Below are 25,552 nucleotides of genomic sequence, written 5' to 3' on the forward strand. Positions count from 1 at the left end.
CTTCGTATCCAAAGATGCTAAATATGCCTATGGTGGGGAGAACAATGCACTCAAAGACTCCCGCGGGGTCCGAAGAAACGACGAATCGAAAAGTAAAGAGACACACGTGCATTCAAACCTCTTTCCCTCGACTTCACCGAAACCTGCAGAATAAATCAATTGGTAAGTCTTACATGCCTCAAAACCATCAAAGTGTCAGCGGGCTTGGTAGTACTAACGGCCGTAAAGCTTGTCAACTTTGCAGTTGTTCTGAGACTTGGCGCAATAAAGATTTGTACGCAGTATAGGTAATTCTTACGCTCTTGAAGTTGCAGTCGGAGCATCATTCGGAAATACTTCATCTAAAGCTTCATACGCGAGGTCTTGGGAAGTATGTCGATGCCCAATCATCGCATACCTAGCTTACTTACATATCCGGGGTCGAGGATAAACTGTTAACCGAGAATATATAGTAGCTCGCGAGAAAACATACGACACTTTAGGTTCTCAGCCTCAATTTTGGGGACCCTTAATTAAATAAGGATTTGAGTTTAGATGAAAGAGAGTGAATTTGTAGATTAAGGTGGCAGGCCAAGAGGGTTAGCGCAGCCTTATGATATGTTGATCTGACGTTGTTGGGTTCGAACACCGCTGGCGTGTATAGTGCTCGAATTTCTGACGTCTCGTGGATACGTTACTATCGACGACATGATTGAGACTTGGGGAGGTGTTTCTTTGGGAAGGTATACAGAGTGATTATATCTTACTGAAGAAAATCTGCAGCATCGTGATGAAGAAACCCCGTTGGAGATGGTAACACGAACAGAAGAGGAATTCGATGCTATCCTGACTGCATGGGAAAACCAATTAATCTCAGCAAACAAGACCATCGGTGACCTTTTGATGAAGAAACTCAGAGGGAGGAATGCAGTCATACCAACTCTCACGCGCGAATAATCAGTGCAGCCTCGCTGTTTTCGTCGCCAAGAAGGGGAGAAAGCGTTACACGAAGCCTAAGAGATGGATGTATTGGGACGCGTTTAATATATTCCGCTTACCTCGCGATGCAATGACTAAAAAGCAGACATTGGAATGTGCGATTCTACGTTGCGGGGAAGTGCGTTGAAGTTAATTTACAAAACGCAAACTCGTAAAAGATGTTGTCAGAATCGTCAGCATGTCGGATGGGTAAATCGCAATAGGTTGGTATGCGATGAAGGTATGCTCGACGTTGTCTGATGTTGTGGTGAGTGAGAAGTTTGGGGATGAGGGCGATTAATAACGGGTTCTGGTCAAAGACTAGATGTCTGGGATTGAGTAGATGTATAAAGATGATGTGATTTCCTGGGGAAAGACATCATCAAGCAAGCAACTGCTCAAGCAATCAATCAATCATCAAAATCACTTCTTCAGGAAATTCCAAGTTAAACACCTCCAAACGCCAATATGAAGCTCAACTTCTTTGTTCTCGCAGCTGCTGCAATCCAAGTCACCTCCGCCCAGTTCACCTGGCGTTACTACCGTGAGCAAATTTCTTCATCTCCTCCTATCTTCTCTCTCAAATCACACTCTCAGCCAACCCTCAACATGAAAACTCCATACTAACACCCCCCAGAAAGCGGAAGCTGCGGCGGTTCCAGCTCCAGCTGCAACAACCTAGGCTACAACATCTGCTGTCTCGCCCCCTCCTCACCCCTCTTCTACCACAGCGTCAAGGTCTTCACCAACGGCCAAGCCGGCGTAGCCATCTTCACCTACTCCAACAGCGGCGGCTGCAATGGCTGTCAATTCGCCGGATCTCTGGACCACTGCTACAACAACGACAATCCCTTCAACACCGGATACGTTTCAGTAAGTCCCCCCTCTTTTCCTCCACGAAAATCAGCTGACAGTCCCAAGACCTCCACAGCATGCCGCCGCATCGCAGCAGCCGATGTCGATGAGCGCACCCAGGCTCTCGACGGCTTGATGGCCAAACAACCATTCACGCACGCCTCTGCCCAACGTGCTTCGGAGTGCAAGAGCGTCGCCGAGCCCGATACCGTTACCACCGCTTCGGGCAAACACTACGATGTCACCGGCCCGCTCAAGGACGTTATCACCGCTGACTTGGCGAACTTGTCTGGTGCTGATTTCGAGGCGAAGTGGGTTTCCGTTTTGAGAACCCCGGAGAGTGCGAGGGCTCTTGGGCTTTCTGCTTAGATGCTGTGAGGTAGAGGGGATTGTATGATGTGCATGATCCGGGGGTGTGCACTCATCAGTCCATACACTCGCTTATTTTCCAGCCTGGAAATTAATTCCTTGGAGGAAGTAAAAGTAATGTTTAGCCTGGGGACCTTAGGCTCAGGTGGTTTTGGTGACTGCTCGGAGAACCCTTGATAGGCGTGAAAGTCGCAGAGGTTGGTATGTAATTCTTGCTATTAGTTAGTAATGAGAGTATCAACCTATGTGACATCTAATTGTGGTTGTGAATTCTCGTTCGTTGAAGTCTGTGAGTAATGGTTGCAGTTAAAACCTTTCTATTTTACCATTAATTTAGTTCCTAATCAGTATTAAATCACTTCTCCATCACAATATCAGCGTAAACAGGACGATGATCACTACGCCAAAATTAGTACAACCACGTTCTTGCAATACAACAGAACTCACCTATTCCAACTCCCATTATCATAAAGCGAACTCCCAACATGATAACTCTCCACCCCCCAAGCCTCACCAGTAGACCCACCAAACACATAGTCCAACTTTTTGTAGTTCCTTGTATCACCTACAGCGCTGAACCCCGTGAAAGTAGCATAATTTCCACTTCTGTACCTTGGCTGCGTCTTTACTGCCAAATCGGTCAATCCAAATGGCTTCTCATCTTTTGGCTTCCAACTATACTTTTCTTCAAAAGTAGAGTTGATGGGAAGAGGTCCGAGAGCACCGGTGGTGATTTGATACGCGCCACCATCCTGACCTGTCGGCGGCGAATTGAAGTCTCCCGTCAGGAAGACAGGACGAGAAGTCTTGATGGCCTCGTATTTTGCACGACGGAGCATGAGAGATGCGGCAAGACGACGTTGCTTATCTGAGCTATCGTCGAGATGGGCGTTTAGCAGTGTGAAACGTCCAAGCGAGGATTTGAATTGGGCCGTCGTACAAGCTCGGAAGGAGCCTGCGCCGGGGTATTTGGAGGGTTCAAAGGGGGTGTCGCTTAGCCAGAATGTGTCCCAGGAGACTAGTTCGACGGATGAACTGGACGGTTTTGATTAGTTGTGAGATCGTCGTATGAGCAGGATGCTTACAGTTTGTAGAAGACGGCAGAGTATTCCCCAGCTTTGATGCCGTCGTCTCGTCCGACTCCGATATGTGCCCAGTCTGGACCGAGGAGTTCTTGGAGGTCGTCGACTTGACGGGTTAAAACTTCTTGAAAACCTATGTCCTGTTAGTCAGAGATTTCAAAGTCTTGCGAGTCTCAACGAACCGACAATGTCTACATTTGGGAATAGGACATCGTTTGAGACACCGATTCGTCTTTCACTCCATGGCCGCTCGACTGTCTGATTGTAGTACGGGTTTGGCTGGATGGGTGCGCCACTAGGGAGTGAAGCAATCGTCTGATTGACACTGATTTTGTCAGACTTGGAATCGTATCGCACGTTATATGTGAGAAAACGAAGAGGATTCTGCTTGTCCCTTATAAAGGTCGGCCCCGCAAAGGCGACGTCAAAGGTCACCGCGGCCGCGAGTAAAGAGGTTGAGAATCTCATGATGATGAGTTGAAGACTGAGTTATTCGTTGAACTGTGCAATATAAAGAGGATATATCCTTGTTTTATACTCGTTTTCGATACTCCGTCACCCCACCCCTGAGATGGACATAATGATCCATATCTCTCCACAAGTAGTCACTAAGTATCGCAAATCCTCTTTTGGTTCAATTGCATATCTGTGGACATCAATAACAGACGTACGAATGTACGCTGTCCCATCTTTGCTCGCCATCACTTCACCGAAGCGCCAACGGCACTATGTCCCCATGAAGCAGCTCGGTACATTGACAAATCTACAGTATTCGACCGGCTCTTGTAAGGTTTGCACTTCCTGATGCCGCAGAACCTGAGAAGTGTCCATCTTCCCACGTGCGAATGCTGTGTATGCGATACCAAGACAACACGAGGTACACGTGTTGCAAGCGAAGACGATGTATCCAATCAAGGACCTGTCGTTGAACACGCCTCATTTATCTTTACTTTGGCAAGATATAAGGGTGGGTGTGTCGCGTATCATAACCTGCGTAAGTTGTAATTATGATTTGAGCGGAAGGAACTTCAAGTGACGGAAGTGTGAAGAAGGTTCTTCCTAGAGCTACGTTGCAAAGCTCTTGCCTGATACATAGCTAGGTCTCTGGCGCAGCTATCCAATATATCTGGGCGATAATCGGAGTGGAGTATCAGATATCTGCCTTTCTCAGAGTAATTCAGAGTTCTTCGCTTCAGGTCCAAATGAAGTACTCCGTAGTTGGAGCAAAAGCACTCCCTTAACGCCGACAAACGGCCCAAATGAGGTGTGGGGTTAAATCCGAACTCCGAAACAAGCCCAAGCTCAAGCTTCAGGAACCACCCGTGTGGGACTTTGTGGGGTAGCTTCACGAGCGGCTTTACTTCAACGACATGACGTTCAAGAGGAATTGTATGATGAGAGGCTGTCCTATGGTATAGTTGACCTCCAAATTCAATATCGTTCAAGAGGCATTGTATGATAGGAGGCTGTCCTATGGTATAGCTCTCCTCCAAACTCAATATGGCGACTTCAAGTATACTACGCCGTGCATTCCTTTATGGTACGCCTATCTTCTGCCAAACACAATGCTCTCCGCTAACCACCTACAATAGTCCCCTCATCATCCCCCAAATTCCTCCAAAAGACATATAATCTGACCGCAGATACTGTATGCTACGATCTTGAAGACAGCGTTGCGCCTGCGAAGAAACCTGAAGCGAGAGACAATCTACGAAAATTTCTGTCAGACAAACGGCCGCCAAATATCACAGAACTATGTGTTCGTATAAACGATGTTTCCACAGGCCTGGCGCTCGATGATTTAAGCAGCGTTTTAAAAGCGGACCATATAGATGCAATTGCAGTACCTAAAGTTGGAAGCGCGAGCGATATGCATTTCATAACAGATGTGATCAGACATCAATTGCCAGATAGACATCCAAGCACCCCCTCTGCGGATTCGAATCCGGTCAAGATCATTGCACTCATCGAAACCGCGGAAGCGATTATGAATTTGAAGGAGATATGTCAAGCTTCACCATATATATCTGGTCTGGTCTTTGCAGCGGAAGATTTCGCTAGGGATTTGTCGATCACGAGAACGCCTTCACTTACCGAGTTCTTGTATGCGAGGTCTGCGATTGTGACGGCGGCGAGAGCATTTAATCTGCCGTCGACGATTGATCTCGTGTGTACGAAGTTTAGAGGAGAGGAAGGAATGAAGACGCTGGAAGAGGAGTGTTTACAAGGGAAACAGATGGGCTTCAATGGGAAGCAGTGTATACATCCTACGCAGGTGGAGACTGCTCAAAGGGTGTTTGCACCTGGGAAAGAAGAGGTGGAGTATTCAGTCCGAATTCTGATTGCTGATAGCAAAGCTACGGCTTCTGGACGGGGCGCATTTACGCTCGATGGGAAGATGATTGATGCACCAGTCGTTGGAAAGGCGAGGATGGTTGTCAAGAGAGCGGAGCTTTGTGGGTTTGATGTTAAGGCTGTTGAAGAAGAGTGGAAAGATCAAGAGCCGGAATGAGCTCCCCTCTAAGCCTTCCAACACTCGCTCTCTGAAACTTTCAAACGGCTGGTTTGTCGAACAATCGTCACACATGCCTCGACCATTTTGTCGAAGATTTGTCCGTCAGAGATATTGTATCTGCGTTGTTCCTAACATCTACGCAACCTTAGGTAGTATCCTGGGTCTTGGCCATGTATGACGAATATTGCCCGGTAGTCTAGACTCGATCCATGGATCATATCAAGAGACATGGCAACATACCAAGAAAGACCATAGAGCCGACTAGATATCGTTTGATAACATTATGGCAGCTGTTTGCCTGCATCTTGGAATTACTAAATGATCGCAAATTTGATGAATATCATTTACTAGACACGTAGAACAATAAGAAATAGATATAGGTAAGGAACAAAAAGCCACGAACAGGTATCAACTCGTCTGAAAATTGGAAATTGTTATATCTTAAGAAGCTTAGAAGATATAGTAGAGTTGGAAATTAGTGTCGCTCGAAACACAAGAGAAACTAAGCCTTATATATTCTCTAATTTATATAGATAGAGTGAAGACCTAGTTGCGAGTAGCTTGTTTCTATATTCTCACAACAGAACGTAACAAAAACGATACTTCGTAGGCACCACAGGCTCGTAGGGTTTGGGGCTCCTAGGCTTGTAGGCTTTAGAGACTACAACCCCTTATACTGCTATGTCCGTAGATCATGCTCTGTGTCCAATGATCTTTTCAACGTCCTGAATGCTTCTTCTGTCTCCTCTAGCCAGGTTTCGACTTCGGCCCTGATAGCTGCCTCATCCACATCATCACCGAGCAGTCTTTTCCATGCCTGTGCAATTCGGTTGGGCAACAGTCCAGTGGTGCCCCTGTAATTGATTCCACCTTCCTCTCCAACAGGGACAGAACCTTTCCTCCGGTCAAAGTACTGAAGAGCCGCGCGGTAAGCATCATACCCTGTTTCTAGTGGTTCAGGGACTACGATCGCCAGCAAGGGGCCCCGAGTGCCCCCACATATATCGCCAACAGGCGGTTCGGAACGAAATCTGGTGTCCAGATGTGCAAACTTTTCCTCCACCACTCCAGCTTTTGCTTGATTGATGGCAGACACAAATCTCTTGACTTTCTTCTTTGGGTCCTTCGTTTCAGGAAGAGGTTGAGCACCGGGCTCTTCGGATGGAATCTCTGGAAGCTGGAATTTGTCTCTGCGTTCATATCATTAGCCAAGATTCATGGGTATCTATGCCGTTCTTACCTCTTAAGACAATTCATCAAGTTCCTGATTGTAAATGTAATGTCGCCAATAAAACCGAGAGCTGTTCCTCCCCATCCAATGGCCTGGCACGTAGGCTCCTTGACCAGGAAAACAATGCTCGAGACTGCCTGGCATCCAGAGGCACCTAGCGATACATAGGTGAATGCGTCCTTCTCAGGATGACAACATGTTGCTGCAAAGCCTCCCGCGGAATTAATGAAGTTTGACATGGCCATAATGGGCGGGCTATCAGCGAAGAACGAGAAGAAGAGTCCGACAACGCTAGTGATAAGTTCCACACTGTTACCGTCAAACTACACAAGTTAATCTTTTTGGCCATAACAGGTCTCGGATGGATTCACTTACGTTCTCCTTGGATCTTAGGCTCTTCTCGTAGTTGTTATACAGAAGCACTTGCTCTGTAATTAGACACAAACACGCAAACGTGTTATTTCCAATCAGAATGTTCTTGACAGACATGACTTCGCCACCTGATGTAGGCTTGGCGGGTTCCTTGCCCAAATGACTGCTGTCAAAGAGACTAGAGCTCGAAACACCATCGGCGGATAGAAACGACGATGCACGAGTAGATTGGCTGCTTCCCATGTCAATGCTGCCACTGCCACCGCCTGTAGATCCTCCTTTGCTGTCAGAACCCACAGAACCTACTGAAAACCCTTGAACAGCAAGGTTAGCAGAGCGTGTGAGCTTCTTACCTGCTCGAGCTAGAGCAATGACCTATATTAGCGGCTTAGTATGGGCCACTAAACTTTAATTTAAAAACTTACGATTTCAACAGCCTGGCTAGGAGGCTCAATTCTTGTTGTGGGTTCATCAGGTTTGCTGATTATAGCTGGTCCGGCTGTCATCATTAACCCAAACCGAGGCTCTTTGACAGGATTTAATTCGAGCTCCTGCTTGCCTGCTTGTTGAGCACTCTGAGTGAGCGCAATCTGTTGTTGGAATAACTTTTGGCTCTCGTCCACGTCCTCAGAATCATCGCTTGACCAGTGCTTTGGAAGCAGAGGCGGCATCTCAGCCTTTTCTATGTCGCCGAACGCTGCACGAAGATTCCACTGGGCCGAAATTGACTCTTTCTTTGGATTTGAAAGCTCCAGAATCTGAGCTGCAACGTATGTAACGAAGTTGATGAGCGTGAAGTCACAGTCGGCTAACTCCTCCCACAGGTCAGTAATGAAGGGAATCTTCCAAGTGCCCCGACAGAAATTGGCGATAGCGTCATAAGAGTTGAGAAACAAGTCAAAGACACGCAATATGATGACTTTTATGGCGTTGAAAATAGTCCAGAATCCATCCCTAAGGACATTCTGAAGGTGCTCCATAACAGTGTCTGGTTCGCTGATCGCAGCACGAACCTCTGTCCAGCTCCGTTGTAGAAATCCCCACAGGAGTTCGAACTGCTCCTTCAGAGCGGCAAAAATTTGTCCAACTAGATTGAGATCTAGTGACGGTATTTTGAAGTCATCTCCAAGTTCTTCTGTAATGGCTTCTAGAATCCAGCTCAAAGGATTAAATTTGAGGAGATTGGAGATGATAGGGTTACTAAAAAAACCCCCTTCACTATTATCTTCAGGGGGACTAGACGTTATTGTTGCTGGTGAACCGATAAGACCCTCAAAGAATTTGCCAATGATGTCGATACCATCTACCAAAGACGCTCGATGATGATGCAAGTAACGACTACTTAGAGTGATTGCACTTTCCACGACCAGAGCAAGAACCTACAATATCCTTCTTAGAGAACAGTTCAGATATTTTATGCATAGAATCGATCCACATACCTTCTGTGTCTCTGCAACTCTCTTGTAGCGGAACTTGAAGAAGTCCGTGATGAATGACAAGTTGATTCCTGTGACCCCCTCTAGAAGATTTGCAAGTCCAGTAATGACAGTGCTCACAGTGTTCAAAGCAAACCGTATGACTTTGACTCCGATCTTGAGAATGAACCGAATGACTGGTCCAGCAATTTTCATGGCTAGCTTGACGATGCCCTTGACAGCCGTTTTCAGGAACTCGACGACATCTCCGACAATTGTCCCGACCACATCAACGGCGGAGTCAAGCCAGCTCTTATCACCTTGAGATCCTTTCTCTCCTTTTTGCCAGACGATGACGGTATCTAACTTGCTTGGGGCAAGGGGTGAATCAGGAGTCGCGTTTGGATCGATAGCCGTAATCATAGCTGGCACGTTAGCAAAAACTTGTGCCACTTGATCAAAATTATCCTGTGATTGATCTTTGGCTGATTGAGGGAATAGCGGTCGACCGTCTGGGCTTGTCGCATTCTTCAGATCATTACCAGTCTTTAGGCTGCTGATAGCGCTCAGTACCTTTTGCGCAGGCTGGATCTGGAATATCCGAGTCTCAGAAGTATCTGCTAGAAACCTCAGGCCGATTGGGGCTGCACCGAGGCCACTTGATACTGGTATCACAATCTCAAGCCGTCCAAATTGATCTGTACTCAGTGTTTGAGGCCTCTGATCTAAATTGTATGTACGATCGTTGACGTAAGCCAGGGAAGCTGCTGATGTGAGTTGAATCTGGAAGCCACCAGGTACTGGCACTCCCTTCCCGTTTGTGAAAGAAACATTCACAACGTATGCTGCTACTTTAGTCCTTTTCAGCGGCTGCTTGGATTTGACCACAATTTGTGTTTCCTTCCATAGACAGGTTTGGGGATCGCGGGCAAGATGGAAAAGATCATCATTATCCCGACTTACAAAAACAACCTCAGACGCGTTTGTACAAGGGTTGATGTTTCCGGCAATGGTTCGAATATTGGTCCTGATTGGTACCTGTGATGCTTGGAATCGGACGTTTTTCTTGTCCGCACTGGGTCGACTTCCTTCGACGATGTAAAGCTCGCCATGAGAAGACAAGGCATAAACAAGGATCTTGCTAGCTTCATCAACGGTGCGTGACTCAACTGCGAAGATCTTGGAGAATGCAGTTCCCGTAAGAAGCCGCTCGGGCGCCTCTCCCAGTTTCATGTGATTCACATAACCAATTCCGTCTTCTGTGGCTATCCACAAGTCTGTAAGCCTATCGAGATTTAGCCAATACATATGAGAATCTTTAATACCAGGCAACTCACCCTCTTTCGTTCACACTGGTGGAAAGCGATATTGGCCGACTTAGTGCAGTAAGAAAAATTGCTTTGGCACCTCCTTCAGTCGCTTGAAACAGGCAAGCTGTCTCTTTTTTGGCACTAGCATCCTGAAATAGAACGAATTCACCCTGTCCTAGTTTAGGAACGTTTCCGTGGGCGCATGATAGCACAGTCTCGACTTGTTGAGCGAGCCTTAGAGGCTTCCAATCTTGCTGAGAAGCACTCGAGTCAAGGAAGAAGTAAGATCCTTCGAGCCTTGATGTTGCGTTTACAGCCGCAACGATACGATACCTAGAATCAGGCAGCTGCGTGCAGACCAGGGATTCCACTGTTCGAGTGGCAATGGAAGCACCAATAGATGCCCAAGGAAGTGCTGAGAGAAATAAGTGAGAGTTCGAGACGATAATCTTCCAGGTTAGGCGCGACTTACCTTGGATGTTGCTAAGATTGACATCACCGTGTGACGGAGCATCGAATGCTGGACACTCCAGTATAGCTTGCCAAACCTCAGTCTTTGCCTTGTCTGAGCCGTACCCGCTCACAGCGATTATAAGTCCCTTGCCATTAGTGCTTTTTGTCGCATCAAAAACTCTCGCTTCAAAAGCTGGGTTCGGGTTGATGTCAGTAACCAGCCAGCCGCCAACGGCACCATTAACATAGATGCAAAGGTACAAATGCTGGTGCGAACATCAGCTCATTTGCTCCTTTTAGTTGAAATATGATTTCACAAACCTGATCTGAACCGATAGAAAGCACCATAGGCTGGCCGTTCAAATCGTGTATAAGTTTGGACTGAGCCTTGGTGCCCAAGGTAGATCCCGAAACATGTTGATCTAAAAATTCTGCACAGCTTTCAATGAAGATCTTTTCTGAAGTAGATTTCTCGATTGAGGGTATCCCGGAGCCCTTCCTAAAAACAGGAAACGCAACATTGGTTTTGAATCGTATCGTGGGAGACATAGTTACAAAGTGCTTTTCTTGAATTATTGTGTCTTATGTTTGGCTTCTCGTTGAGGGGGTCATTTAGACGGATGAACTATATATTGCGGAGGGGTCAGTTTGGGGAGCCATGAAGACCCCCATCATCTACATTGGATCGTGCGTAGTTTGTTCCAGACCAGCCATCTCTGTGAGTGAAGCAATTATCAGCAAGCCACTTTCAATAGTCCAGAATTAAGGAATCATTTGCGCCATGATCTGTATATGCTTTGTCAAATAGCATCTCGATCGTGGTCGTCGAGCAACGGGGCAGCTGATCAGAGTCACAATGTATGTTCTTACATATTTTTGGCGCAAGAGGCGGACTGAAGACAAAGTCTGGAAGAGAATGATGCATAAATCACAATCCAGGCAAAGCTCCATCCAATACAAGCCATTTATTTGCTGGTTCAAGCAAAGCGCAATGACTTGAGGTGAGCTGAAATGGCCCACTAGTCGTCCTAATTTAGACATATTGTTCCCAATTCATATCCCCTAGCAACCTCCATTGCAGAAACTAAGGCTGGCGCAAGTATGAGCCAATGTGATGAACTTACATTAAGCAGTTGCTTCAGCTAGCCTTGACTCCCGCTATGTCTCTAAGCCCTGCGTTAAACAACTCTGGAACACTGCAAGAACTAATACGTGCCGAATCCTAAGCACCATGTGGAGCTCTGTATAACCTCAACAGTCCGGCCAAAACTTCCACCAAGAAAAAGCAAATATCGGTATTACGGGTTTTTGGTAATTTATCAAACTCGTCTGAAATCTGCTTCTATCCTAGGTATAATAGGCCCTTCCAGCTTATTTAAAATTGTCCAGCGAAGAGGAAGAAAAATACCCAAGGTGTCTTACTCTACAGCCAGGTAGTAGAGACAATCCTATATTTCATAAATATATGGGTAGAGCTGAGGTATAGGCATATTCACCTGTAAAACATGTTAAAGCCAGCTAAATAATGATATAACAAGGTTTGCCTTTCTGTAGTGATGCTTGCGGGAAGGGACGGGCCGGGGGTGCCTCGCGTGCATGAACGACATCTGTTTCCCCGCGTGTGCACTGAGGCTACCTGATATGGCCTTTCTCTGTTCCTTCGGGCTACAATAAGCGAAGATGAACCGTATCAGCTCAGAATTTCTCTTGTGGCGCCCTGCCGATCTGCAGTTTGAAAAGGTATTCCGTAAACTGCATCACAAACGTAGCCAATCAACGCAAGCCACCATTACTGCTATGCGAAGTGCTTCATATGTCTTATTGGAAATTGAAGCAAACTGTGAGATGGAAGTCCTTGGGGAGCGCGAAAACGGCCGTTCTGGCCAACGGTCTTTACAGCAGCTAACAAACTCTGGCAGAACTTGGTCAGGCCATTCATAGCAGTGCACCAATGTAGTCAGGTTTTCACATATATATGTATCTTCCAATTACGAGAGCCAGAAACTCACCAAGGCTCATCAAAGAGCCATTTTTTACCTTTAATCATCAAAAGTTATACACTACTACAATGCCCATCGCTCCAGGTACTCTTTCTGGCTTCGACCAGCTTCTTTCCGTCTCGCAGGAGGCTATCCAACATCAACTGAAGTTACTCTACCTTACTGAAATTGATCCTCCCATCAAGGATGGCCCAAAACACTTGATCAACCACGAGATGAGTTTCCATCTCTCAGGCGTCAATCCCAAGACCCAGAAGACATTTTTTCACAAGGATGGTCTTGACACCTATGTCTGCTGCCCTCAACTTGAGTTGGGAGGACAATCGATCAAGAGTCTCGAGGATCCTGATAAATACCGTATTGCTGTCATCCGATTCAAGTTCCGAAAAGCCGAGGATTGGGAGGTTACGGATGAGGAAGTCGAAGCAGGGAAGCGACGAGACAGTGTGTTCATTTATAAGAACGTGTATCAGGACGATGATGGGGAGGATAGAGTGGAATACCCTGAAGTGGTTGTTAACGGATGGGAGATCTCGTGGGAAACACTGCTTGATCGTAGAGATATTCAGGATGTTTTCAAGGGTACGTGTGATTATTGTTCAAACACGGCGTATATGTGTTGACGTTATACACTAGAGATTATAGGCCCCGCGGATTCGACGACTAGCCACGTCTCCATTTCCCAGGGTGTGAAAGAGCAGCTCCAAGCTGTAGGCGATAAGAACTTCCAAGTCTCGACTATTTTCTGTGCAATGCAAAATGCGCGACTGGTTCGTTCTTTCCGCCTCGTTGACGCAAATGGCAATGAGCCTACGAGCGTCAAAAACACCAAAGGGGAAGCGATTGATGTGCGAACCATGGTGGAGAATCTCATGAACATCATCAGCAGTCGATTCACCAGCCAGAACAAAAGCAATACTGAGGGACTCGGTCCTACCCCCGACAATCCTTTCATTCTGGGATACACCATGTCATCCAAGGTGCCCGAGCTGAAAGATGTCAACCCCGCGGCAGCAGCAGCTAACATCCCCACGCCAAACTACTTTGTGCCAAAGTCCTTCCGTGTCAACCTGTCGCCGGGCAATCAGTACTCCGAGGGAACCATGAACTACTGCATGCAAACTTTCCGCGCCATGGAGCCACCAAGCTTCAATACGCCAGGACTGGAGCGTCAAGTGGACTACGGCGTAGATGGTGCGGGTCGATTCCCAACCAACGTGTTCACAAAACTCAAGACAAAGGCCACTCCAGGATCTGCGGAAGGTGCGCTGTTCTTTGCCCAAGACATTTTCATGAATCATTGGATTGGTAGCTCCGTCGCGCCACTCTTCTACCTCAGTCCTTTCATGGTTGGCCAGAAGGCCGCTGAGGAGCTTGAAGAGGAATACAAACCGCTCAACGTGAAGGGAAGGATGTACTCCATGTTTTCAGGCAACTTGCAGCGAAATCTCACAACTGGGAAAGAATACGTCATGACAGATTCGGCTCGCAGTGACCGACGTATCATTGCAGAGAATGGACTAGATGACCCAACCGAGTCGGTCAAGATGGAGTGTAAGTTTCTATTGCCTTAAGTGAAGGATAGGGCCACGCACTAACCTATTTCGATAGATGATACAAAGGTCAAAGTCTCTTATGAGAATTTGTACCCCCTCAAAGACGAGGATGATGACTTGAAGCGTCGCTTGAAGCTTACCATCGGATCTTACACTCATTTCAAGGTCAAGATCTATCGCCGAACTGTCATAAGTCATACGGGGAAAGCCTTCGAGGAGACCGGCAGATCAATATGGAACTGGGTCGGTGGTGATGGTGGTACCACAGATATCCTAGGTAAGACTCGTCATAGCCCTGGGCGGAGGTTGAGTGACTAACAGCGCAAAATTTAGGTGATGGAAACTGGGAAGAAGCCATAGACACCGATGTCTGGCTAAATTTCAAGTACACGTTCCACATTGGTACGAGCGCCACAAATCGAGGCAGTTTCGAAATTAGCAACACTCACGCGGAGCACCTGGACAGTAACGGGAGTCTGAACGCCAAGAACGAGTATCCCTCCAGCGAGGAAGCACCTGGTGTATGGAGGCAGACGACCACCCATAACTGGGCAAACACGTTTGATTTCGCGTTTGACGGCGAGAAGGCGGGAGTGGGCAAGATGGCGGAGGATCTGGCAAAGGGTGGTCAAGGGCTCGTCGATGGTGCTCTTGATGACTTGGTCGATTCGCTGAGTGCCACGGTCATCCTTCCTGCGGGAAGTGTCTTTATGTTCAAAGGCTTTTCCACCGACGATGCTGGGAACGTCTTTACAACCATCAACTACGATACCACGACCGGGGATGAGGTCCAGATGCGACGCGCGAAGGATGTGCTCCAGTCGAGGTGGCAGGCTCCTGTTAAGCCTGGCGCATAATGTAGACTCATCGCATTGAGGAGTGTTTTGCTCCGGGATGTTTCATCGAATCTGATTTGAGTTCCATCAAATGTATCTTAAGGACCTTCAGGCTAGTGTGGAGTTGGTATACATGCCTGTCTATGTTCATCGGGGAAACAATCAAATTATACTCGCCTACGATCGATTTGTTTGTGCCCGGCAGTCTTTTAAATTCTGACAAGAATAAAGTTATTGTAAATAAAGCTCCAGATAGGTAACTTAATCTTCTTAGCAGTGCAAGGTTGCGAATAAATACGTGAAACTTACGTTATATATGACTATCATAAGCTGATATATGCGAGACGTGAACCTTGGTGTTGCACCTTCCTAAGGGAATAGGTTCTACTTATCGAGAATGTATTCTATCTCACCCAGCAACGTTTTGAACGTCTTTGCTATGACAAGTTGAGATGTAGTATCGTAGCGTATTCTTTTTACCTTACTTACGGAGTAAGTAGTATACGAGGTACTTTGCTAGGGTATTCAATACGAGTAGCTAAGAGACTACTAAGAATGAAACACTCAGTACTCTTCTACTAAAAAACCTTGGTACTGGGATGTGAGCCTCCTTGCGTTGAACAGAAACTACAACACTAGCGAAGTTTGAATCGAGAGATCTCTTCAACTTGCGCACAGTGTCCTCCAATTTTGGCTCAAGGAACTTCTGCTTACGGATCCCAGCTATTGTGTTCGTTGGATACGACCCGAACCGTGGGTAGAAGTAGGACTTGCCATAGTGGTCGTGGTGGTCGTGGTTACCCCTACGCCAAAAAGTCGCAACAGACTGGTATGACGGAACGTGTTATCATTAGCGGCCTCTTTTTGCAGATATGGACTTGCCAGTGAGAAGCACATTTTACTGCCGGTATGCTGGCTGCTAGTTCTGCAATCACGTTAGTCTATCGCCAGAAAAGTCTGTCGCTAGAAACGGTCACCCGCAAAAGCCCAAACTTGCCGATAGTGCGTTTACAGCCACGATACGCTTGCCTAACATAAGAGACGAGCAGTTCAGGGGTTTCACCAAGGTCTGAAAAGGACAGATGGATGAGTGATTACAAAAGAGAAGAGACGTTGTTGGGGCGGACATGAGCGAGGTTACGCAAAACATTGCCCACAGGATATGTCTACTTGGTGAAATTGCAGGGTGAAACATAACAAATTGTTGGACCGTAGCTACAAACCGAATTTGGAATAACACTTATTTCGAACTTTACTGTATATAATATGGAATAAGAACAAAGACCTTTCTGAGAAAGCCTTACAGAGCTAGACATAAAGCCGGAACGGATTTACTTAACGCCGACGAAGCTCAACTTTCGTCGACTAGTTTATATCATTTACAATTATCAATAGAAGGAGTGATCCACTGCCATTTTCAGTCCTCTCATCTAAAATCCCTCTCTTAATGCTCGCCCGCCGAAGTGTCCTGGCACTCGCGCGTAGCCGTACATTCGCAACAATGGCCACATCAAACACCCCAATGGAAGACATACTACGAGAACGAGTACACCCCCTCCCCCTCCCCCCTCCTCCTATCATCCTCTAACATTTCCCAGATCACCACTACCCTCTCCCCCTCGCACCTCGAAATCCACAACGACTCCTCCAAACACTCGCACCACAAAGCCATGGAGGATTCTACCTCCAAGGAAACACATTTCCGGGTCATGATCACGTCGGAGGCTTTTGGAGGGAAGGGAATGATGGCGAGACATAAGATGGTTTATGCGCTTTTTAAGGAGGAGATGGCGAGGGAGGGGGGAATTCACGCGTTGCAGTTGAGGACGAGGACGGAGGCTGAGGAGGAGAAGGATAAGAGTAAGGAGGAGTCGTGATGGGAAAAATTAGCTGGAGATGAGGATTGATGTGCTGGGTGTATGATACAGAGGAGAATGTGGCACAGGATGGTGGATGCTGCAAGAGGTGTAATGGACCGTGTAGGAATATGAGAGCCATGTGTCTTAGGCCCTGGGCTATACGAAACTGGTCAGGCTGGAGGAAATGACCTTGCGAGGTACTCGAGGGAATATACACTGTACAGCAAAAGGATCTTCGGACGGTGTGCGCTATTAAGGTTGATTGTATGGCACGAAGAAATGGTTTCACGACTACCCTGTGAGTATCTCGTTCTTGCCCGAAGAAGTTCTTGAGGATATGAAGTGTCGTCAGCCCTCGAAAGATACTTGCAACAGATTAAAATAGCCTGAACCTCGATTTTCAAAGAATGATCGAGGTAGAAGACGCTCAAATGCCATAGTCAGTGTGTAGAATTCTCAATGGGATCCGAAAAGCCGTGGATTTACGATTGCTGAGACTCGACTGTAAATAAATGGCCCTGTTCTACGACTCAGTATCGACTGAATATAAGTTCTTAGATAAGTTTAAGAACAGTCTTCTGAGCACGGGGATTCTTCTAGATATCCTGATCGCCCTTATATTTCCACCAATCGAGCCAATTCCTTCTTAGGACCTACTCTTCTCAAACACTTCCACCGCTTCTTTCAAATGCGCCCTCAAGTCTGCATCCCAAATCCATCTCACCTCTTTATTAAGTGAGCTAGCTATCTTTTCTAGATCATCTCCAGACTCTTCCTCTTTCATGTCAAGCAGTTCTCCTTGCTTGCGACTCATGGCAGTTACTTTAAGAGCACGCGGCACTCTGACCGAATCATACGCATCGAATGCTTTCTCAATTTCGTCTCTAGACTTGCATGAGCCCAGAAGATTCGACAGCACATAGGCATCTTCAAGTGCCATTCCAGCTCCTTGACCGAAGTGCGGACTCGTTGCATGAGCTGCATCGCCCAGAAGACATACACGAGATTCATGAAACGATGGAACCTCTGGATGCTCGAAAATGGCCCAGACATCAGGTCCTTGGATGAGCTGAATAACGGTAAGCTAGTCGCTCAAAGCTCATGGAAGTACTTGCTTACCTCCATGATCTTCACGACACTCTCTCCCCAATGACCAAAGTCCCGTGTCATGCTTTCATGCTGTAACGGTTGAATCCACTCACCTTCCCAGGTATCACTTTGACTATCAGCAAAAGCAACCACATTCATCATCATTCCCTTTCCCACCGGGAACGTCAGAACGTGGCCACCATGTCCCAAATACATATGTCGATTATTAGCCTTCTCTTTCCCCAATACGGCTTCCGTTTTTGCCATCGGTACCAATCCACGATAAGCGACTTTCCCAGTAAATCTGGGACTGACCAACTTCGGATCATCATACACAAAACCTCTAGTAGCAGATCTAATCCCATCACACCCCACAACCGCATCCGCAAAACTCTCCGTCCCATCAGCAAACTTAAGCGAGACCTTTTCACTACTCTGGTCAACACCGACAAGTTTCTTGTTAAACTGCACATCATACCCTTCAGGCAACAATCTCACCAACTCCTCCAAAAAGTGAGCTCGATGACATGTACTCTGCGTAACACCATCCTCCATCTTAACCTCGGCGATCCGTTTCCCCTCCCACCCCTCGCCCTTCTCTCCCACCGTGAAATCAAACCATACATCTTCTTTCTCGGGCCACCCGTTGAAACTCGCTCTTTTCTTGTAATTTTTCCAGATCAGTGGAGAGATCAATTTCATGGCAAGATGAGAGTTTGCGCCGAATCCTAGGCCTGCTCCTATTTCTCCGAAGGCGGAGCGCGATTCGAAGATGGTGAAGGTTAAGTTTGGGAATTTGGAGAGCGCGATAGCGAGGACTACGCCGCCTATGCCGCCGCCCACGATGGCTATGTGGATGGATTTGGATTCTGACATGCTGTTCGTTTGTAAAGCAAAAGATGCAGAGAATTTAGATACGTTGAATTGTGATTCTGAAGTACTTCAAGAAGATACGAAGTACATATCTGCTCAGAAGACACGAAGCTCGTCTTATGAGTGGTTACCCTTCTGTCGGGTTGAAGCATTGGGTAGGAGTCATGCGGGTAAAGTTGGCCGTCTTCCCATACAAGGATGAAGTCAATAATGCGGCGTCGGACGTTTTGGGCGAGGTGTGGTGCAGAATGCAATACTTGAACTAGGGTAAGGTGGTAGTGACATGTGTGTGGTGGGCACCTGCGTTTCAAGAAGACATTGAGATAATTGGCATGTGGGCAGTTTAGGAAAAAGTACAGATGGAAAATCATGGGTGTTCACTTTGTCAGTCTGGTAGCTCTTTTGTTATTCGCATCGTCTATCTAATCTGGAGCTTAATATCCATATCGAAAGCTGGGATGATCATCACCCAGATTATCAACCTCCGGATCACTCAACCGATAATCTCTCTTTCCGGCAGTCCTAGCCTTATTCTCCATCATCAAAGCAGCAGTATAAATAATAACCAGAACTGCAGCAGCGACGCTCATACCCAAGATTGTCTTATATCCAGTCTCAAATTTCGGGGCTTGTTTCCCCTGGAAAACAAGCGCACTTGCAATGCCTCCAAAATTACCGAGTCCAACTTCCATCGCGATAGCATACCCGATTTTATAACTCCCACTTATGTTGTTGACGAGCATTGTCCAGAGCATAGGTAAAGAAATGTATCCTCCAACGGCCATGAAGTATAAGGAGCCGTATTTCACTTTTGTGGAGACGTGTTGTTGATTGATTAGTATCGAAGCCCCGATGATAATAAGGACGTAACCGAAAAGAGCAAACGAAGCTCGGTGCTTGAGTTTGTCAGAGGCATAAGCCGCTGCTAGACATCCTGCTGTAGCGGCGACAAAGATGGGAATGACGAGTGCTTGAACGTGGCGTGCGGAGGAGGTTGGCTCGAACTGCTTGATGATTGTTGGGGCAAATATCGCTACGCTATACACGGTGACAGTTGTGCAGCATGCAATTGCTCCGCTGTGAGGTATTAGCTCAAAGCGCAGGATACAAAATGATAGAGACGGCGGTGGTACTTACACAACATAGATCTTCCAGTCGAACAAGATCCTCTTGAGGGATTTCGAATTAAGCGTATCCATCTTACCAACAATACCATGCTGCTTAACTTTGCTCTATCAGCACGAGCTATCCATAACAACGCTTAGTACTCACTTCGATCCGCGAGCACAGCCTTCTCCTCCGCCGTGAGCCATTTTGCGCTTTGAGGCCAATCCGACATAAACGGGAACACAAGCGCAGTAACACCAACAGTCATGCACCCCTCGATGATGAAAATCCATCGCCAAGGGTGATATTCATTGGACGATTTAATTCCCGCAATGGCGAGGGCGAGAAGACCTCCAAATGCTGTACTGACGGCGTTGCCTACCATGAGCATACTCAGTCGCCATTGAAGTTCGTAGCGGGGATAGTATTGTGCTAGGAGATAGACACTTCCTGTGGTTCTGTCAGATATCAATGCATAAACGGAACGATGGTGTTGGAATTACCGGGTATTAATCCGGCTTCGCAAACGCCAATGAAGAAACGCATTGCTTTGAGACCGGTGAAGTTAGTTATGACGCCTTGCCCGATCGTAAAGATAGCTATAGCGAGACATTAGTTGACCAGTTCTGAAAAGGAAGATTAAAGGAATTACTCACCAAGAAGAAAACTCTGGGAAGCCAGCACGATCGAAGGTGATGTTTTCTTCAGCAAGTAGTTACTTGGAACCTCCATCGTAATAAGCCCAATAATCACAATAATCAGCGCAATATTGAAATCATTTCCCTTGGGATTCATATGAAGATCCTTCTCCAACCCAAAGATCTTAGCCGATCCAATGTTAATTCGATCGATCAACGACACAAACCACAGCGCAAAGAGAGGTGGTAAAAGCCGAACATCGAGTTTCCAGATCAGCTTCCGATATTGCATTGGGGTCATAGCCATCACTGGCAAAGGAGAATCCCCATCTGCCGAAGAGACATCACCAGTCCCGACCGAGTCCAAGATCTGTGTTTGTTTTTCGTCATCCATCGCCATTGGATTCAATGCCAGGATCCGGATATGTTTGAAACGGATGCTTTTTGTGAGATGTTGGAAGGAGTTGACGCAGATGGAAGGCTGAGAAGGAATGGGAGTTGGGATCTTGAATACAGTGATTTGGTTTTCTGGGACTTGAGTCGACAAGGTTGCGATATCATATGGAAACTGTCATGGGGTATGAGTCTCCATTATTGGTGACGGGGACGTGTTGCCATGCAACCCTCATATTGTGATAACTCGCGTTCACTCCAGGGAATCGGCATGGTGTAAAGTGCAATAGCGATGCGCCTGCAAGCTGCATTGTAACCTTGATGTTGGTGGCATTTTGACCGGCAAATAAGGTCTGGGTTCAGTGAAGCCTTCTGGCGGCTCGACTTGTGGTTGGAGTGGAAGAAAGTTTAATGGGCTCCGATGACTGGGTTACTTTCCAGACACGCTGTATATTGAAAAAGTCCCGAGACAAAATTCCTAGCGTTTTTATGTGGTAGCAACATGTTACATTAGTATCGAAATGTCGTTGTAAATTTAAGCTCCCCCCTATTCGCTAAATAAGCGAAGAGCATCAACGGCCAGGGCTTGCGGGGGGCCGTTCCGCCGCCTTCCGCTGGAAATCTCAGCCTCTCACAGCGCTTCAACGCCCCGTAGCGGCGGGGACTTTCAGGCTTGCAAATACGCCAAGGAGATAGGCTTTTTCCCATTTTTGATCTTCCACCGCATTGACCTCCCGCGCGCCCTCCAAACGGCTCCGGGTAACGACATCGGTTCGCATTTCGGGACCTCACAGCTGTCTCGGCCCAGTACTTGTCTCTTCATTCGCCTGAGGGCTTGACTTCGGAGCGGTCTTCTCGCAAAAAGGGAGACGCCACCAACATCTACCACAGGCCTCGACTTGCGGGAATTGAATTGCCCTGCTGGCCTTCCTGTTTGGATGATTCAGCTACCGGTACCATGGGTCAAGGACATACGTATTGGATACGGCATCTTAAGCATATTTTTTCTGCTCCGACTTTCATGCACGAAGCGGGCACATGAACTTACGAAGTTACGGATAGGAAAGAGGAGCTCCGGGCTACCATTTGCTAGGGCTGGATGCCGAATCAGTAAGCTGTGCCATTGAAATCGAATGTTCTAATCTTGCTCGGTTTGGTTGAACGTATGAGAGGTTGACCATATGAGATTTCCGTAAGCACGTGCTGGTACCCCTTTTCTTCACACGAAGTCGTGAACGTTGGCAATGACATATCTGCGACTCCTCGAGGGAGTTTTTGTTTTCATGGGAGAAAAGGGTAGAACGAGATCTCAATAAATGAAATCCATGGTCTAGACGAGACCTCATTATATCTCATTTTCTAGAAATCTCCAATTAACTTCAAAGAATAAGCTTTCGGACAGCTCTCACACTATCTTTCAAGCTTCCTTCCAGCTAATATTTCGTGTGACAATTGCCAGCAGAGTTGACAAGGGGTCGACGGCATTAACCCATGGAAAACCCGTTTCGCAATGCTGGAAGCTCGCATTCATAACCATGAACCAACAGCTCTATCCAGACTGCTGGAATTCTCATAGCTTGTCTCCTGGATATGTGCGTGCTTGGGTGTTGGAATGTTGAGGTGAGGCGATGATTTTGAAGTACCGTAAGGTTTTGGTTACACGACAAAGTATTCCATTTCAAGTGTATATGTAAAGGACGATCTCGATGTTCATGATTGTGGACTTAGGAGTATGTCAATGATTTCTCGCAGTCATGTCAAATTCAACTAGCAATCCGTTAGCACATAATCCAGAGTCACAAGGCGACCTTTGGGTGAAAGTTACCATTCCAATTTACGTAGTGACGCTTGGAATCGTTTGTCTACGACTATGGTGGCGACGAAGCATGGCTGGGAAGTTTGCTAAGACAGATATCTTCGTTGTGGTGTCGCTTGTAAGTCAAGTTGTTGATCGAAAAGTCTCGAAGCTAACTCCATCGTAAGCTCTGTGCTCTTGTTCAACAGGTACTCGGATGCATTGGTAGAGACAGCTCATTCCGAGAAGCATTCTAGTTTCAACAGCACTGATTAATATCTAGCAATCCTGAAATGGGGACTCGGTCACCACGCCGCCTACATTGGCCGCTACAAAACCGGAAAAGCAATGATGGTATGACCCCTTTCCAGTGCGATATCAGTTACCTAACCATTCCAGTATTTCTACATCTACCAGATCTTCTACAAAATCCTCGTCGGAACCACAAAATTATCCTTCATCGCTCTCTATCTCGATCTTTTCCCCACACGCGCCTTCCGCATAACCTGCCACGTCGTTCAAGGCACCATCTACTGCGCCATAGTAGCGTTCGTCTTCGGTACGATGTTTCAATGTACACCAATCCCGTATTTTTGGAACAGAAACATCAAAGGCGGGAAGTGCATTGATACAGCGGCTTTTTGGTACGGACATGCGGCATGGAATACTATCATGGATGTTATTGTGCTTTTGTTGCCTGTGCCGGTCATTAGGTCTTTGCGTATTGGAAGGACTCAAAAGATTGCCGTGTTGGGTGTCTTTGGATTGGGAGCATTGTTTGTTTCCCGCAATTTGAACCTTCATTTCAATTGCTAACAGGTATACAGTGTGATCGTAGCATCAGTAATGCGCATGATAGCCCTAAACCCAGCTTCGAAAGTAACCCAAGCAGACATGACATACGTCATCTCTACCAGCAACGCTCTCCTGTGGACACAAGTAGAGTCATGCGTTGCTATTATTTGTGTCTGTCTCCCTACGCTCAAGGGACTGATTGCAAAGGTTATCCCAAATCTCTTCTCAACCAAAGGTCGCTCCACAAAAGAAAGTTACCATCTCAAGGAGATTGAAAACAGTTGGAGAGCCAAAGTGGGCAAGAGCGTAAGAATGAACGATAGTGCGAGTCAGGAGAGTATTTTTGGGATTAAGAAAACTGTTATGGTTGAGGTGGATACAGAGGAGGGACACACCATTGATTCTCGAGAGATCTTTGGGGATGCAAATCGTGTTTGAATATGAATTATTACAGAGTGTGTATTACTCAGACTAGTCATTCGACCGTTTCGTTTAGACAATTAAGATTGCAAAATAGGATGGGGAAGTGTGCTATATAGGGTTGTAAATACCAGTGAGCAAAATGTAACCGTAGAACTTGGATTCACCCAATGATTCCCTGGATTATATTACAGAGATATTTCAATAAGCCACTTCATTTAAGCCGATCTATACTTGGAAACAAGTTTTAAGAAAGCTGTGCATCTATGATTTATTTCCTCTTACTGCTAAGGATTTAAACGTCAATGTTTCCGACTACAAGAGGTCTCATTGTACAACAGTCCTTCTTGAAGCCTTTATTTGACCGTCAAATTCTTGTCATCCAATGTTTCTTCACCCATTACGCAGGTAACCTTGTTTCAAGAAAGTGTTAATCAACGAAGGGTGGTTCCAATGCAAATAATGTGTAACTTATATACCAGCCAGCAGGACGGCACTAGACTTGAACCCAATTGCAACATCACGTCAGTGATTGACTCTTTGATCTAGTTCATGAGTTCAAAATTTGGAGATTGCGAATAAACGTTGAGCACGTAGGTATAAGTTATGTGGGATCGCGTCCACAGCTCCTTCAACCCATGAACGCTGAGATATTTGATAGAACCATTTGATGCAGAACACAGGCTGAATTAGTTTTGAAGTAATTATTCCTATTGTCTTACGTCCAAGGTATGAGTAATTAGACGTTAAAAGAAAGCCCAAATTTAGCTTTTTGGATAACACGAATGAGGTTACTCCTCTGCACACAGATACTGAAGGAACAAGATTCGTTTCCCAAACTTCAAGTTTCGGCAGGTATTGTAAGCACTAACCAAGTTTAGGTAATCCTTCAATCGAGACTTTCCAACAAAAGAGGACATTATATGAGTGGTTGACTCGCAATATCTCATTCGATGGACTGCAACTAGCATAAGTAGATTGAAAGAAACTTAGTCCTACCTCGCCCAGTCCCATGGCTAAGACCAAGATACAGCCAACCAGAAGGGATAATCTCCGGGTAGAAGCTAAAAGATTCTTTTTTTCCATCCAAAAAAGAGGACCGCAAAAGTCCAAAAGCAGTTCCCGTTACAATGCTTTCATTGTACCAGCTACTCTGATTTGATCCCGAGTTATCGTGGAAGAAACTTATCACTGCATGCCTGACGAGTGGTAGCATAGCTGGTGATAACGTTCCACCATGGTATCCAGAGACGACGCAGTATTCTTTGTATATTTTGTCTATTGGGTTCATATAGATGTATACCACTCCCAAGTGCCTTCGGTTCTATGGAGAAAGACTGGAACTCTTGTTCAAGAGCCACAATGATACATGTGGATTGTCATCGCGCGTAGTCTCTGTGGTTCTGTGGTCGTGTATTGGCCCGCTTTTTGTGTCGTCGATGTAATATTTACTACGACGGTGAAAGTACAGGTACGAGGAGAGCTCCTTACAAGGTAACAACATCGTCGTGTTTCGTGACGTCCGAACCACCAACAACCCCAAGACCTCTCATAGCTACATCCTGATAGCCTGCTTTATTCCTTCTTGAAGCTTCATCTGCTGCATTTTGAAAGCCATAAAGACTGACTTCT

The 25,552-nt window shown here is 46.5% G+C and overlaps 9 protein-coding genes across 9 annotated transcripts; 5 read left to right on the forward strand and 4 right to left on the reverse strand.

The window, feature by feature from the left end:
• Positions 1–1,425: 1,425 nt before the first annotated feature.
• On the forward strand, positions 1,426–2,181 carry GLAREA_12980 (uncharacterized protein; the record flags this gene model as incomplete). Its single annotated transcript, XM_008084459.1, has 3 exons — positions 1,426–1,501; positions 1,595–1,830; positions 1,879–2,181. 3 exons carry the CDS (start codon positions 1,426–1,428, stop codon positions 2,179–2,181), a joined length of 615 nt encoding a protein of 204 aa, XP_008082650.1.
• A 355-nt stretch (positions 2,182–2,536) lies between these two features.
• Positions 2,537–3,731, reverse strand: GLAREA_12981 (DNase I-like protein; the record flags this gene model as incomplete). Its single annotated transcript, XM_008084460.1, has 4 exons — positions 2,537–2,579; positions 2,629–3,216; positions 3,267–3,396; positions 3,446–3,731. The coding sequence occupies 4 exons, from the start codon at positions 3,729–3,731 to the stop codon at positions 2,537–2,539; spliced, it is 1,047 nt and encodes a 348-aa protein (XP_008082651.1).
• A 1,032-nt stretch (positions 3,732–4,763) lies between these two features.
• Positions 4,764–5,775, forward strand: GLAREA_12982 (Phosphoenolpyruvate/pyruvate; the record flags this gene model as incomplete). Its single annotated transcript, XM_008084461.1, has 2 exons — positions 4,764–4,803; positions 4,856–5,775. 2 exons carry the CDS (start codon positions 4,764–4,766, stop codon positions 5,773–5,775), a joined length of 960 nt encoding a protein of 319 aa, XP_008082652.1.
• A 682-nt stretch (positions 5,776–6,457) lies between these two features.
• GLAREA_12983 (uncharacterized protein) lies at positions 6,458–11,108 on the reverse strand (the record flags this gene model as incomplete). The annotated part of the gene is made up of 8 exons (XM_008084462.1): positions 6,458–6,968; positions 7,019–7,332; positions 7,385–7,756; positions 7,807–8,760; positions 8,821–10,081; positions 10,134–10,521; positions 10,579–10,825; positions 10,881–11,108. The coding sequence occupies 8 exons, from the start codon at positions 11,106–11,108 to the stop codon at positions 6,458–6,460; spliced, it is 4,275 nt and encodes a 1,424-aa protein (XP_008082653.1).
• A 1,519-nt stretch (positions 11,109–12,627) lies between these two features.
• On the forward strand, positions 12,628–14,972 carry GLAREA_12984 (uncharacterized protein; the record flags this gene model as incomplete). The annotated part of the gene is made up of 4 exons (XM_008084463.1): positions 12,628–13,141; positions 13,205–14,113; positions 14,171–14,392; positions 14,449–14,972. The coding sequence occupies 4 exons, from the start codon at positions 12,628–12,630 to the stop codon at positions 14,970–14,972; spliced, it is 2,169 nt and encodes a 722-aa protein (XP_008082654.1).
• Positions 14,973–16,452: 1,480 nt separating this feature from the next.
• On the forward strand, positions 16,453–16,828 carry GLAREA_12985 (BolA-like protein; the record flags this gene model as incomplete). The annotated part of the gene is made up of 2 exons (XM_008084464.1): positions 16,453–16,497; positions 16,550–16,828. The coding sequence occupies 2 exons, from the start codon at positions 16,453–16,455 to the stop codon at positions 16,826–16,828; spliced, it is 324 nt and encodes a 107-aa protein (XP_008082655.1).
• A 628-nt stretch (positions 16,829–17,456) lies between these two features.
• On the reverse strand, positions 17,457–18,775 carry GLAREA_12986 (FAD/NAD(P)-binding protein; the record flags this gene model as incomplete). Its single annotated transcript, XM_008084465.1, has 2 exons — positions 17,457–17,879; positions 17,930–18,775. 2 exons carry the CDS (start codon positions 18,773–18,775, stop codon positions 17,457–17,459), a joined length of 1,269 nt encoding a protein of 422 aa, XP_008082656.1.
• A 431-nt stretch (positions 18,776–19,206) lies between these two features.
• On the reverse strand, positions 19,207–20,917 carry GLAREA_12987 (MFS general substrate transporter; the record flags this gene model as incomplete). Its single annotated transcript, XM_008084466.1, has 5 exons — positions 19,207–19,849; positions 19,910–19,997; positions 20,045–20,329; positions 20,383–20,478; positions 20,536–20,917. The coding sequence occupies 5 exons, from the start codon at positions 20,915–20,917 to the stop codon at positions 19,207–19,209; spliced, it is 1,494 nt and encodes a 497-aa protein (XP_008082657.1).
• Positions 20,918–22,664: 1,747 nt separating this feature from the next.
• GLAREA_12988 (uncharacterized protein) lies at positions 22,665–23,938 on the forward strand (the record flags this gene model as incomplete). Its single annotated transcript, XM_008084467.1, has 5 exons — positions 22,665–22,844; positions 22,894–22,930; positions 22,989–23,059; positions 23,105–23,481; positions 23,533–23,938. 5 exons carry the CDS (start codon positions 22,665–22,667, stop codon positions 23,936–23,938), a joined length of 1,071 nt encoding a protein of 356 aa, XP_008082658.1.
• Between the last annotated feature and the right edge of the window lie 1,614 nt (positions 23,939–25,552).

The sequence above is a fragment of the Glarea lozoyensis genome, assembly GCF_000409485.1.
Source record: "Glarea lozoyensis ATCC 20868 chromosome Unknown GLAREA20, whole genome shotgun sequence".
Classification (NCBI taxonomy): Eukaryota; Fungi; Ascomycota; class Leotiomycetes; order Helotiales; family Helotiaceae; genus Glarea; species Glarea lozoyensis.